The sequence below is a fragment of the Pristis pectinata genome, chromosome 10 (genome assembly GCF_009764475.1).
Source record: "Pristis pectinata isolate sPriPec2 chromosome 10, sPriPec2.1.pri, whole genome shotgun sequence".
NCBI lineage: Eukaryota > Metazoa > Chordata > Chondrichthyes > Rhinopristiformes > Pristidae > Pristis > Pristis pectinata.
Window position 1 is genome coordinate 57280673 of NC_067414.1, and position 16059 is coordinate 57296731.

At 39.4% G+C, this 16059-nt stretch overlaps 1 protein-coding gene across 1 annotated transcript in view; it reads right to left on the minus strand.

The window, feature by feature from the left end:
• Positions 1-16059, minus strand: part of ift172 (intraflagellar transport 172) — a 138614-nt gene that overhangs the window by 71134 nt on the left and 51421 nt on the right. The window contains 3 exon segments of the mRNA XM_052024729.1: positions 3828-3920; positions 9758-9842; positions 15574-15681. Coding sequence (XP_051880689.1) covers positions 3828-3920; positions 9758-9842; positions 15574-15681 — 286 coding nt within the window.

Here is a 16059-nt window from a genome sequence, read left to right on the forward strand (position 1 = left end):
AGTCAGAGCACTGGAAGAAACCCACATCATCACAAGAAAAACATGCAACTCCACAACAGACAACACCCAAGGTCAGAATTGAACCTGGGTCTTTGGAGCTGTGAGGCATCAGCGCTGCTGGATACAACATTGGGTAAGATTATAGTGCATGGCCTTGGGGGTAATGCATTGACTGAAAATTGGTTGATGGTTAGGGAATGGGAATAATTCTTTTTCAGGACAGTAATCAGTCATATACCACGGGGATTATTGCTTGGCTTTGACTATTCATAACATACATCAGCAGTTTGAATGATGGAACAAAAGACACTATTTCAAAATTTCCCGATGACTAAATATGTGGAAAAGTGAACTATGAAGGCGATGCAAAAATGCTTTAAGATTACTTAGACAAATTGAGTGAGTTGGGCAAGAACTTAGCAGATGTTGTAATAACATGGATAAAGGTGAAGTTATTCATTAAAAGGTAGCAAAAACAGAAAGGATGTGTGTTATTTAAATGCAATTAGATTGAGAAGTGTTGATATATAACGAGACATGGGTGTTCTTGTACACCAATCACTAAGAGAAAACATGCAAGTGCAGCAAGCAATTAAGGCAGCAACAATACATTGGCCTTCCTAGGAATAGGATTTAAGTACCGGAGCAAGGATGCCTTGCTACAATTATGCAGGGCCGTGGTGAGACCACATCTGTAATATTGTGTGAAGTTTTGGCCTCTTTATCTAAGAAAGGAAATAGTTTCAGGGAGGAAGCAAAGATTCACCAGATTGATACCCGGGATAGCAGAATTGTTGTCTGAGGAGAGATGTGAGCTATCAGCTTCCTATTCACTAGAGTTTAGAAGAACGACAGGGGATCCAATTGAAAGTTGCAAGATTCTGACAGGGCAAGACAGACTGGATGCAAAGAGAACGTTTTCTCTAGCAGGAGTCTGGAATGAAAGTTTGCAGTCTCAAGATATGAGCAAGAGATTTAGGACTGAGAAGAGGAGACATTTCTTCATTCAAAGTCCAATGAACCTATGGAATTCACTACCACTGAGAGCTGTAGATTCCAAATTGCTGAATATATATATTTAGGGACAGTCAGCATGGCATTGTGCAGGGCAAGTCATGCCTTACTAACCAGACTGAACTTTTTGATGAGGTGACAAGCGTGATTGATGAAGGTAAAGCTATGGATGTTGATAAATGGATTTTAGTAGGGCATTTGACAAGGTCCCTCATGGGAGGCTCACCCAGAAGATTAAGGTGCATGGGATCTGCGGTGAATTGGATTCAGAACTGGCTTGCCCATAGAAGACAGAGGGTAGTGGTCAATGGGGCTTATTCTAGCTGGACGTATGTGACTATTGGTGTTCCTCAGGGATCCATACTGGGACCTCTGCTGTTTGTGATGTATATGAATGACCTGGATGAAAATGTACCTGGGTGGATTAGTAAGTTTGCAGATGATAGGAAGATTGGTGGTGTTGTGGATAGCATAGAACACTCGCAAAGGATATAGCGGGATAGAGATCAGTTGCAGATATGTGTGGAGAAATGGCAGATGGAATGCAACCCGGACAAATGTGAAGTGTTGCACCTTGGGAGATCAAATGTAAAGAGACAGTACACTGTTAATGGCAAGACACTTAACAGTGTTAATGAGCAGAGGGATCTTGGGGTCCACGTTCATAGCTCCCTGAAAGCGGCTACACAGGTTGATCGGGCGGTAAGGAACGTTTATGACATGCTTGCCTTCAGAGTTAAGGCATTGAGTTCAAGAATCAGGAAGTTATACTGCAGCTTTATAAAACTTTAGTTAGGCCGCATCTGGAGTATTGCATTCAGTTCTGGTTGCCCCATTATAGGAAGGATGTTGAGGCTTTGGAGAGGGTGCAGAAGAGATTTACCAAGATGCTGCCTGGATTAAAGGGCATGTGCTATGAGGATAGGTTGGACAAACTTGGGTTATTCTCCCTGGAGCTGCGGAGGCTGAGGAGAGATCCAATAGAGGTTTATAAGATTATGAGAGGCATAGATAGAGTAGACGGCCAGTATCTTTTCCCCAGGATTGAAATGTCTAATACCAGAGGGCATGCATTTAAGGTGATGGGGGTAAGTTCAAAGGAGATGTGCAGGGCAATTTTTGTTTTATATATACACAGAGAGTGGTGGGTGCCTGCAATGCGCTGCCTGGGGTGGTGGTGGAGGCAAATACGATAGGGGCATTCAAGAAGCTCTTAGATAGGCACATGAATGTGAGGGAAATGGTAGGATATGGACATTGTGTAGGCAGAAGGCATTAGCTTAGTTGGGCATTTTATTAATACTGTAATTGGTTCGGCACAACATCGTGGGCCGAAGGACCTGTTCCTGTGCTGTACTGTGCTAAGTTCGATATTTAAGGAGACAGATAAATTTCTGGATGAAAAAGTCATCATGTGGTATGGAGAGACTGCAGGAAAATGGTGTTGAGGCAGATTATCAGTCATGATAATATTGAACGTTGGAAGAGGTTCAAAAGACCAATTAACGATAAAAAAGACTGCAGATGCTAGAATTTTGAAACAAAAACAGAAAATGCTGGAAAAACTCAGCAGATCAGGCAGCATCTGTGGAAACAGAAAGTCACGCTTCAGGGCTGTGACTCCTTGTCAAAACTGGGAAAGAAAGAGATACAGGTTAGTTTTAAGTAGGGGAGTAGTTGTGGAAGGAATATTTCAGAACAAAGAGAGCGTCTATGACACATCCTTCCCTCTCACTTGCCTCTCCTACTGAAAACCAACTTGCACCTCTTTCTTACTCAGTTCCGATAAAGGGTTGCAGACCCAAAGCGTTGACTGTTTCTCTTTCCGCAGATGCTCCCTGACCTGCTGAGTTTTTCCAGCATTTTCTGTTTTTGTTTGAAAGGCCAAATGGTCTACTCATTTCAATTTTTGTGTTTCTACAATTTCTTGCAACCTAAAGGTTTTCTCATCACTATCAACCACAACACTATCTGCAAACTTCTTTTTCATGCCCTCTACATTTAAGACTAAAGTATTAATACATTATAAAAGACAAGGGATAGAACACTGAGCCCTGTGGAATCCAAATGGTAACAGCCTTCCAATCACAAAAACACCCATCAACTTTTGATTCTTGCCACTGAGCCAATTTCAGACCCTTGGATCCCATGTGCTTTTATTTTCTCGGCTAGCTGCTATGCGGCACCACCACCCCTGTAGCCAGGGAAGATTGAAATGTTATGGATAGAGCTTCTGCACTTTCCTCCCTTGCTTCTTAAAGCAGTCTGGATATATTTCATCCAGGCCTGGTGATTTATCCACCTTGAAAGAAGCTAAGCCGCTTAATATTTTGTCTTTTCATATGTTTATTGCATCTAAGTTAATGTATTTTTTCACATTTATGAATAATGAAGAAATTTTATTATATGGAAGTTAGGGGTTAGGAGTAAATAAAGTGAAAACAGTTGACAATTTTAGAGGATATCAGATGTATAAACAGAACATTAATATATGTGTATAGCTGCTTAGATACCTTCTCTGTATACCATTTAGGAAGATACTGTGAAAAAGTCATGTTTTCCACAGAAAAAGTTAGTTATCTACAAATGGAATACTAACAATTGCTTGCAAGATTTTTTTTGATGATGGAGAAAGTTTTGGCTTTACATAAAGATTATAAAACAAAGTAGTTGATTAATTAGAGCAAAGGAAACAATACTAAGCAGCACTAAAATTGTGCATATCCATGGCATTCAATATTCATGTAGGTATATAATAGTGGAGTTGTGCAATGTTAATGTTTGTCAGTTATTTAGCGATTTTGTACATGTACCTGTTCCAGATAATAACTTTCTGCTAATTTGTAGTTTTTCTCCAACATAGCCAATCGTGCACGAACAAGGTAATTGTCTGTGCCATCACCTCCCTAAAAAGAAATAAAACAAAGTTCTGTTGTTTTATTGTATTATTAAAAAACAATTAAGTAGTATCCTGTATACAATTTAGCAAGAATAAAAATAAACAGAAATTGCTATAAATGCTCAGCAGATCAGGTAGCATCTTTGGATCCAGAAACAGGGTGAATGTTTTAATCTTTCATCATATCTGGAAAATAATAGAAATCAAATAGAAATAGAAATCAAACAGCTTTTAAGTTGTACAGAAAGGGAGAGTGGAAATAACAAAGAGAATGACAGGAATTCTGTTGGCTTCTTTTACTTTATTATCCAATAGGCTACGCATTTGAACCATTGACTTACAAATACAGCTAAACTATCAAAATGATTTTTCAAGTTGTGCAATACTCACTTTATAAACAGGTGTAACTGTATTGTATTTATAAGTTTTATTAACACTTCATTTGTTTAATACATGCAAGATTGATTTTCATCTCCCAATATAGAATTGGGAGTGTATCGCACGGGAGGTGTTGAGTTAATGTGCCATTTTTCCATTGGCCTATATAATCGTGAACTTAAAGGTTTTGCTAGTTGGCTTTATTTAGGTGTAGAAAAGGAACTGAGAAATCCTCACCACCAGCTGACCCTACATTAAATGTCTAAGTCAAATGGAAATTCCAAGAGAGGTAGAAGAACATGGGAAACTGGAGCAGAAGCAGGCCTTTACATTCCCTCTAGCCATGTGACATTAATGAGCATTGGTCTCAAAGAGCCTCACATTTGTTTGGCAGGCTCCGATAAATTACATTATATTTTTAAAACAATTTGTCTGGCAGATGCTCCTATCTGTATTTCACTGGTCTGCATACTTAAAGTATTACCCACTGTCAGGTAGCTTGCAGTTACAGAGCAATGGCCACTACACCCAACCTAATAATCTTCCTTGAGAGAGCAAGTAAATGGGTGGAACACAGAAACAAGTACAAATTCAAAAAGAAACAACAAAGAACATGAAGAATGATGGTGTGAGGAAAAAAAGGAAGCTGCTGGCTTATTTAATGCAAACTATGAAACTCCTGTGAGTCCTCTTCTTACAGTTTTGCTTGTGGATGCTGTTACTTTTTATAGTTTCAAATTAACCTCCAGACCAAGAAGCATTCTCCCCAGAATGCTGGAAATACTCTGCAGAACAGGCAACAGAGTTGATGTTTCAGGTCATTAACCTTTCACAGTTGTGATGAAAGCTCAGTGGCTTGTAATATTACCTGATTTTTTTTAAATTAGTACCTCAGATGGTAGTAACCTCCAGATTACTGTGATTGTTGAAGGGGAGAAGAGTATGAATGGCTAAAGAGGTGGTCTAGGAACACAGGCTTTAGATTCCTAAGCAATGGGACCACTTCTGGGGGTGGTAGGACCTCTGCAAATCAAGACAGGTTGCATCTCAACAGAAATGGAACCAATATCCTTGTGTGGTGGGAGTAGGACTTGCCAGATTGCCAGTAATGTTAGGGAGGGTTTACATTAGTATGGCAGGGGATGGGAACCTGAGGGTGGAATCAGAAGGGAGAAAAATTAGGCTGGAACTAGAAGAAAGACTTCAGGTGAGGGGGTGTTTAGGAGGGCAAAGAGAAGGGAAAAGGCAATTAGGCAGGGCAATGACCGGGTTGACAATAAACAGAGTGTATAAGCATTAGAGTGCACCAGCAAATAGAGTCAAAGCAAGTAAAACAAAAATGACAAGGTAAAACTACACAGCCTCTTTATCTGAATGCACACAGCATTAGTAACAAGATAAATTTACAGCAGAAGTAGAAATAAATGGGCACAACACGACATCCATTGGAGGGAAGTAATAGCAAGGCAATCAAGGCTGGGAACTGAACATTCAGTGGTATTTGACATTTCAGAGGGATAGGCAGAAAGGAAAAGAAGGTTGGCCAGGTCTGTTAATAAAGTATGAAATTACTACAGTAATGGGGAATTATAACTGCTCCGAATGCAAGGTGTAGAATCAATCTGGTGTGTGTGTGTGTGTGTGTGTGTGTGTGTGTGTGTGTGTGTGTGTGTGTGTGTGTGTGTGTGTGTGTGTGTGTGTGTGTGTGTGTGTGTGGGGGGGGGGGGGGAGGAGATATGAAATATTAAAAATAGGAAGTCACTGGTGGGTGTAGTACAGTGGTATCCTAATAGACACAATGGACAGAGTGCAAATCAAGAAATAATCAGGGTTTGTAAAGAAAAGTACTGTAATAATAATGAGTGATTTTAATTATCATATAAATTGGCAAGGGTAGCCTTGAGGATGGTGCATTTGGTTCTTAGAGCATTATGTTCAGGAACCAACCAGGAAGCATCTTAGATCAGGCAATGTGTTATGAAGCAGAATTAAATAAGGATTTCATCGTAAAGAATTCCCTAGGAAAGAGTGATCACAGCATAACAGAATTTGAATTTCAGTTTGAAGGTGAGAAACTTCAGTCTGAAACTAGTATCCTAAGTTTAAATAAAGACAAGTATAATGGTACAAGGACAAAGTTGACGAAAGTGAACCGGAAAAATAGATTAAACAATAAGAAAGAAGATAAGCAGTGGCAACCATTTCAGAAGATATTTCATAAATTTCAGCAAAGGTGTATTCTAGTCAAGAAGAAGCCATCATCTGTGGCTAATTATTGAGCATCTCTTTGTATCAAGGTGAAAGAAAATGTATACAACATTGTAAACATTAGTGGTAAGCCAGAGAATTGGGAAATTTTCAGAAACCAGCAAAGGATGAACAAAAAAAAGGGGAGAAACTTCCGGAAACTAACAAGTAATGTAAATGAGCTTCTCCGGGTACGTAACAAGGAAGAAAGTAGCCAGAATAAATGTTAGTTCCTTCGGGCATAAGTCTGGTGAATAAATAATGAGAAGCAGAGAAATTACATAAAATCTAAATAATTAATTTGGGTTGGTCTTCACTGCAGAGGATATTAAAATAGCCAAATAATAATAGATAATAGAAGGGCCTATAGGGAGGAAAGAACTTAAAACAATTTCTGTCACTACAATTATAATGCCACTACTCAACAGGAGAAAAGGAATTTGGAAACTGTTGGGCCATTAGCCTAACATGCGTCTTTACAAGGAGCTAATAACAGAACATTTCAAAAATCATAAAACAATCAAGTAGAGTCAACATAGCTTTACAAAAAGGAAATTGTGTTTGATGAATTTCTTTGACGATGTAATAAATATGGTTAATAAATGGGAAGCAGTAGATGTACTGCTTTTGGATTTTCAGAAGGCGTTGGATAAGATGCCATATGAAGGATTACTACACTGGAGTGCGTAGAACTGATGTAATATATTGGCATGGAGAAGAGAATGGTGAGTTAACAGGAAACAAGGAGTCAGGATATGGGTAATTTTTGGTTTGGTAATCAGTAACTAGTGGGGTGCCACAGAGATCAGTGCTGGGCCCTCAACTATTTATGATCTTTCTTGATGACTTGGATGAAGGGACCAAGTATACAATAGACAAATTTGTTGATGATATAAAAATATGTGGGTTAGCAAGGTATGAGAGGACACAAAGACCCTTCAAAAGGGATATATATCAGTTAAGTGACTGATTAAGAGGTTGGCAGATGGAGTACAATGTTGGAAAATGTCAGGTTATCCACTCCGAAAGGAAGAATGAAAGAGCAATGTTTTACTTAAATGGAGAGGGTCCACAAAATATCTGATACAAAAAGGGACCTGGGGGTCCTGGACATGAAACACAAAAAGTTAACATGCAGGTACAGCATGTAATTAGGAAGGCTCGTGGAACATTGACCTTTATGGAGTATAAAATAAGGGAAATTTTGACACATTACAGAGTGCTGATGAAACTGCAAGTGAGTTCTGAGTGCAGTGAAGATCTACATGGTTGATTCCCAGGATGAATGTTTTGTTGAATGAAGATTAGTAGAGCAGGTTTGGGTATAGATAACCAAGGTGATTTTATTGAAAACTATAAGATTCTGAAGGGTTTAATGGGGTGGCTGCTGAGAGAATGTTTCCCCCGTTGGCAGCATCAAGAACTAAGGGGATAGTTTCAGAATTAGTGATTTCCCATTTCAGAAAGAGACGAGGAGGAAGTTCTCCTCTTAAAAGGGTTGTGGATCTTTGGAATTCTTTACTTCAGATGGCTGCGGAGGTGGAGCCATTGAATACATTTAAACCACAGGGGAATCAAGGGGTATGGGGAGAGAGCAGGAATATGGTTATGGATGAGGAGTGATCTTATTGAATAGCAGAATAGGCCCAATGGTTGACTGGCCTACTCCTGTTCCTGTCTCTCACATTCTTCTGCTCTTGCCACAGATGTTGCCTCTGAGCATTTGCAACATTTTAGGACTTTAGTAATTTTTCATCATTTGCAGCTTTTAGCTTGTGTTGCTAAAACAGAATCTCCAAAGTTAGTCCAATCAGCACAGCAGAACATCTGGGTTACATTAACTCAATGTCCACCAGGCAAGTGTACTTTCTGCACTGACTTCTTAATCAATAATAGTTTTTCTGCTGACCACGCAATATTTAATTGATAACCTTGAAGCTGTAGAGCAAATACTTGATACACACTATAGTCCATATATAATAAAGGTCCTACTCAGCCATTTCTCATTAAATGATATTTCAGATAAAGGCATATAAAGTCCAGCTACCAGTATAAATGTAATGAAGCAATAAAGCATTGACAAGCCAGTGACAGTCAGTACAAGTGAAAAAATTCAGATTTATGTCCCTTATTTTCCATCTCATTGGAGTAGTCAAGGATAAATCACAACCTTAATTGAAACAGGAAAAGGAGAATAATTATTTATTTAGACATTGAGAACAAGTGCACAATTCTTCCCAGAAAGCTCCCAAACCAAAGTAACACACAAATTTTACCAAAAATTACTCTGCTTCAATCCAGAAACATCATGCCATTGAGGCTAGAATAAATCTAAAAGCAATGGTGAATAAAGTCTGCCATCTGCTGGTGTAAATATCAAATTCATTCAATTCCACATTTCAGTGCCTGCCATAATTTCCATTTATTGTGATAGATTGTCATTGAACCACATGTCCATGCTCTGTTTTTCAGTAAGATCACAGCTGATCGGTACGTCAATGCTATTTACCATGAAAGTTCTATATTCCTTGATATCACTGCTTGTCAGAAATCTGCCAATCTCAATCTTGAAAATTTCCTGATTAGAAACCACAGGCTATTGTGGGAAAATTCCTGATATATTCTACTTTTGTTTTAAAATGTTTTCCCGGTTCACTTAAAAATGGTCTGGCTTCATCTTTAATATTATGCTGTCTCCTTCATAATTTATCCACCAGAAGACATAATTGGTCCAGGCCTCTGGATATGGACCCATAACATAACCATGACCTGCAACCACCTACTGAACTACCTGCAAAGTGAACTTCATATTTTCATTCATACTCCACTTCTTTCTCTTCCCAGGTAATATGACATGTCTGTGGAGTAGGACTCCTCACTCTGCTCTGTGGTCATTATTCATGCAAATATATTTTTGGCAGAGGGGCAGAAAGCACATCTGAATAACAATAGACTTCTGGCCAGTGACCACAAATGAAGTAAATCTTGCAAATTCCACTTTGCCCTGAATCAGCTTCAATTTGTTTTGAGATACAACATTTATCATTTCCTGATAGACATGAACAATTACTGCACAACACTGATTTTCAACTTATATACAACATAAATTAATGAAATATTTTATGATTTTTTAAGTGTATAAAAATATCAGATAGATTTAAGTCTTTCAATTGGCAGTTTCTTTTTTATCTATTGATTATTGTTCCAGTTATTACTTACATATTCTTTTGCTGCTTGGTCTGCAATCCGGTTAGTCTCACAAAGAAACTGAGCTTTAGCTACGTCCCCCAGAGCAGCAAAACATCTTAAAAAAAAGGAATGTGTGTTAAGGATGTCATATGCAGATTCAATCCTCCAGATTTTTGTTTGTTCCACTATAAACAGATGTAATCTATCACCTTTTGTCCCATCAAGCTTCTTACAATCATCTAAGTGTTGGAAAGAATGTTCAGGAGGACAATTAATCCATTTTCATGAACAAATAACCACCCTACTGGCACACTTTCTGGGTTTAGCTACAATCATTCAATCTAAACTTTGTCAGAGTATGCTGATTATGACTGAAACAAAAACTAAAGGCGAAATGACACTCGGTGAGATTAATTGCTCTCAACATAAAGGCACCTTTTGACTGAGGGCATCTTATAGCCCAGTGGAGAAGAAAGATAAAATCCTCCACTGGCTAGAATAATCCTGACATGAAGCAGAAATACAGTTGTGGTTGCTGAAGCCTAATGGTCACAGCACCAGAGAGATCTTTGGCATGGAATACTTTGCTCAACTATTTTCAGCTACTTTATTAATGATCTTACCCTTTCCACAAAATGTAATTGCCTGGTGATTATTCTACAGTATTTAGCTCTGTTCACAAATTCTCAACAATGAGACTACCTTTGCCACACTCATATAGGACAAAAACACCTGGGCCTGGACTGACAAAAGGCAGGTAAAATTCATATCACACATGTCTAGAAACGGTAAATCTTCAGCAAGATCTCCCCCTAATCAACTGCACAAATCAGTCCCTACCACCATCTTCCCCACTCCCCATAAAATGATTTGGAACAACATGTGTCCTGAAGCATGACAGGACCAGCAGAGCAAAAACAGAACACAGGAAAGGTACCTTGCAAAAGAAAACAACATCTCATTATCGTTAAAGCACAAGTCAGGAATCCAATGGAATATTCATTGTTCACTTGAATGAAGAGAATTACAACACTTATGGAGCTCTTCACAGTTCAGAACAAAATTAGTTTCCTCCACTGCCAAGAGCAGCAACATTACAGAAATATCATCAACTCAAATCACTATCATGACATAGATACTGTACATATAGCGACTTTCATCACAGCAGTCAAGATGCTAGAATTCACCACTTGTGGAAACATTATCACTACAAGGATAGCAGTTCAAAGATGCATAGAGTCATAGAGTACTACAGCACAGAAACAGGCCCTTCGGCCCATCTAGTCCATGCCAACAAGATCTTCTGCCTAGTTCCATCTATCTGCACCCAGACCACATCCATCCAAACCCCTCCCATCCATGTACCTATCCAAACCTCTCTTAAATGTTACAGTTTAACCCACATCCACTTCCATTGGCAGCTCGTTCCATATTTGCACCACCCTTTTGGTGAAGAAGTTCCCCCTCAGATTCCCCTTATATATTTCACCTTTCACCCTAAACCTTTGTCCTCTAATTCTAGTTTCCCCCAACCTATGTGGAAAAGCCTGTATGCATTCACCCTATCTATACCCTTCATAATTGTGTATACCACTATAAGATCTGCCCTCATTCTCCTGCGCTCCAGGGAATAAAGTCTTAACCTATTCAACCTTTCCCTGTCACTCAGCTCCTCAAGTCGCGGCAACATTCTTGTAAATTTTCTCTGCACTCTTTCAAGCTTATTGATATCGTTCCTGCAGGGAGGTGACCAGAACTGCACACAATACTCCAAATTCAGCCTCACCAATGTCTTGTACAACTTCAACATAGCATCTCAACTCCTGTACTCAGTGCCAAAAGCTCTCTTTACGACCCTATCTACCTGTGATGCCACTTTCAAAGAACTATGGATCTGTATTACCAGGTCCCTTTGTTCTACTGCACACTTCAGAGCCCGGCCATTCACTGTGCAAGTCTTACCCTGGTTCATCCTTCCAAAGTGCAACACCTCACTTGTCTGTATTAAATTCAATCTGCCATTTTTCAGCCCATTTTCCTAGCATCAAGATCACACTGTCCACTATGCCCCCAATCTTGGTGTCATCCATAAATTTGCTGATCTAGTGTCACGTACCAGCAACAAAAGAAACACACCGAGTCATGTATAAGTGTTAAAAACTATTTTATTGATAACTACTTATGATAATAAGAAAAATAAAAGTAAAAGTGTTAGAATGTTAGAAGTAAAAACGTTAGATCTTAACCATTAACCCCAAAAACTAAACTCGAAGTGTGTGTGTGGCAAACTCCCAAACTCCAAGTCCAGGAATAGTTTTCAAAGTTCAGTTCAGCAAGCTGTAAGGTGAAATGTGAGCAAAGGCTTCTGCAAAACCACCGTTGACTGAAGACAAAACGTAGAGAGAAAATAGAGACATTACCAAATCCAAATGTTCCACGAGGGAACCCATATGACACCTCAGTGTCTACTCAGCAGTGACTACTCCACTGCTTTGTTCCAAAGTATCTGCTACCCCGAAAGGCATTCAAGACGTGGCCGTCCACACAAATACCTGTTTCCTTCTACAGGTTACTAACAAAGTGGACTCCACTGGATTATTCCAAAAATCCATACATGGATTGTAGTGACAGACACAGTTACTGTTTTTCATCCATCGATATACAGAGCAGCAGGCTGGTGTCTCTCTCTCTCTTCTGACTGACTCCGACTGTCTGCTCCAAAACGTCATCACATCCTTATGTCCTGTTGTTGTCATCACACCAACACACACCAACACACACACACACTGCTGTGCTATGTCTTAAAGGGACATTCACCAATAGTAACCTAATCTGTAACACAAGTTTACCTCATTATCATCTAAATCATTAATATAGATAATAAACAATGGACCGAGCACCGATCCCTGAGGCACATCACTAATTACAGGCCTTCAGTCAGAGAGACAACTGTCTATTACCACTTTCTGGCTTCTCCTGCTAAGCCAATGTTGAATCCAATTGGCTACTTCATCCTGAATATCAAACAACTTAAACTTCTGGAGCAGCCTCCCATGTGGGACTTTGTCAAAGGCCTTGCTAAAGTCCATGTAGACAACGTCCACCGCCTTTCCCTCATCAACCTTCTTGGTAACCTCCTTGAAGAACTCTATAAGATTGGTTAGACATGACCTACCACATACAAAGCCATGTTGACTATCCCTAATCAGGCCCTGTCTATCCAAATACTTATATATCCTGTCCCTTAGAATACCTTCCAATAATTTACCAACAACTGACATCAGGCTCACCGGCCTATAATCTGCTGGTTTATTCTTAGAGCCTTTCTTGAACAATGGAACAACATTAGCTATCCTCCAGTCCTCCAGCACCTCACCTGTGGTCAAGGACGTTTTAAATATCTCTGCCAGGGCACCTGAAATTTCTGCACTAGCCTCCCACAAGGGTCCGAGGGGGACACCTCGTCTGGCCGTGGGGATTTATCCACCTTCATTTGTCTCAAGACAGCCAGCACCTCCTCTTCTGTAATCTGGATACAGTCCACGACCTCACTACTCTTTTGCCTCAGTTCTAGAGTCTCCGTGTACATCTCCAGAGTAAATACGGATGCAAAAAATTCAGTTAAGATCTCCCCCATCTCTTTCAGCTCCAGGCATAGATGACCATGCTGATCTTCAAGAGGACCAATTTTGTCCTTTGCTACCCTGTTGCTCTTACCATAGAAAGCATCCTATCTGGATGTATCATGGCTTGGTACGGGAACTGCTCTGCCCAAGTCCGCAAGAAGCTGCGGAGAGTTGTGGACACAGCCCAGCACATCACAGACACCAGCCTCCCCTCCTTGGACTCTGTCTTTACCTCTCGTTGTTTTGGTAAAGCAGCCAGCATAATCAAAGATGCCACCCACCTGGGACATTCTCTCTTCTCTCCTCTTCCATCAGGTAGAAGATACAGGAGCCTGAGGGCACGTACCACCGGACTTAAGGACAGCTTCTACCCCACTGTGATAAGACTATTGGATGGTTCCGTTATACAATGAGATGGACTATGACCTCACGATCTACCTTGTTGTGACCTTGCACATTGCACTGCACTTTACTCTGTACTGCTATTGTTTTTTTACCTGTATTACATCAATGCACTCTGTACTAACTGAATGCATCTGCACTGTGTAATGAATTGACCTGTACAAATCGGTTTGTAAGACAAGCTTTTCACTGTACCTTGGTACAAGTGACAATAATAAACCAATACCAATAGAAACCCCTGGGATTCTTTTTCACCCTATCTGTCAGACCAACCTCATGTCCTCTTTTTGCCCTGCTGATTTCTCTCTTTAAGTGTTCTTAAGCATCTGATGACCATCTTCCTTATCCATCCACAATTGAGAAGGCAGTTAAAGATCAACATCTTGAATGGAGCTAGAGTGACATGTTGGTCAGACATGATAACAATGACATATTTTCTTCCCTGAAGGACTAGATGGATTTTTACAACAATCCAGCAGTTTCATGATCACCATTCCCCAACTAGTTTTTTTTAAATTCCAGATTTATTTAATGCAAGTTCTACAGTTGTTGCAGAAAGATTCAATTTGTTCCTATGGATTAGTGATCCAGGGCTTTGGTTGCTGGTCCAGTAACTTAACCATTATTATACTGAACCCTCAGCCATGTCCAGTTCTGGACACCACACTTTAGGCAAGGTGTGAAAACTTTAGAAAGGGTGCAGAACAAATTTACTAGAATAATTCCAGGCATGACAGAATCTAATTATGTGGAAAGACTGGAGAAGCTGGCATTGTTCTGCTTGAAATAGAGGAAGTTGAGAGAAGGTCAGATAGAGGTACTTAAAAGCATGAGAATTTAGACAGTAGATACAGATCCTAACCCTAACCCTCTGGTGGAAGGTTCAAGAACCAGAAGACAATTGATGAAAATGATTGGTAAGAGATCTTAAAGTGACACAAGGAAAACTTTCTTTTAATGCAATTAGTTAGAATCTGGAATGCACTGGCAGGAGATAATGGAGACAAATTGAATAGTGGTGTCCAGAAAAGAAGTGGACACATGCCCAAAAGCAGGGTAATGGGGACAGGGCAGGAGAGGGGCAAGCTTCATTACTGTTCTATTGAGCTAGTACTTACTCAATAGGCTGAACAACCTCCTCCGTGCTGCAACTTTCCTGATTTTATAAACACGTTGAATGCACAAACTTCTTGTTCTTAATACAGAAATGCGTTTATTCAGAATCCAAACAGCTTGTACAAATCATTCACTTGCCTATTATATGCAATTTATTTGCTTAATGGCAGTGAAGGAACAGCATTGTAGAAAAATGCTAGGGAATATCAAAGTACATACATAGCTCAGCTGCAAGATGCTGAGATATTTAGACCAAATATACTCAAATCTGATCCTCTTATCCAATCCCATATGTAAAAAAACAGCCACACTTTGACACAATTATGGGCTTGAAGGAAACTCTGGATTTATAGCAAGTGATTCCTAATGGAAATACTCTTGTGGGCATGTTGAAAGCAGAATTGGGTTCAACTACAATGCCAGGATCAAGTATCCTGCAAATATTCACCCTTCCATTCAAATAAAAATGGCTGCTTTGGTGAAACACGTGCGAATGATCAAGGGCATCAAATTATCAAATATTTTTATTCTCACTTCATACAATATCTGGCAATGATACACTAGTAAAGGAAAAGCAAAGAGAAAGTCAACAGCATATAATTCTTAATGAGTGTCATGAATCATACCTCTTGGTCTATCTCATTATGCATTTCATAGAAATAAATAGCTCTTTGGTTCCCCAAATAGAACACCAGTTATTACCTCTCTGCAATATGTAATTGCTGTGCTTCCAATGAAAGTTTGCTTAATGTTTTCCACATGGCTTCAGTCTCTGATGACATCTCCAATGTTTCCAGAAAAGCAGTAGCCCTGGAAAAAATATCAATACTTAAAACTCATCACGCTAAATGAAAAAGAGTGAAGTATTTTCCTAAACAATAAATTTTTACCCTCAATTTTTATTCAAGCAGATTATCAGTGAAACATGTACTTGCTCCACCACTTCTTCACTGGCCTTTAAAAGAGACATCCTTGAGTGGGGAATACCATGAATGCTTAACTCACTCTTTTTATTCTCTTTCTGAGTTCTGGAGTGCAACTTATGTCAAAAGCTATTTTATTCTTATTTTAGATTGAAAAGAACAATTGAGTATTATCATCTGGAGTTTTGCACTTTTGAGTATAGGGTGGTAACAATTGTTCTTTTAAGTATTAGAAAATCAAACAGAATTGCAATTCTTTTTCCCA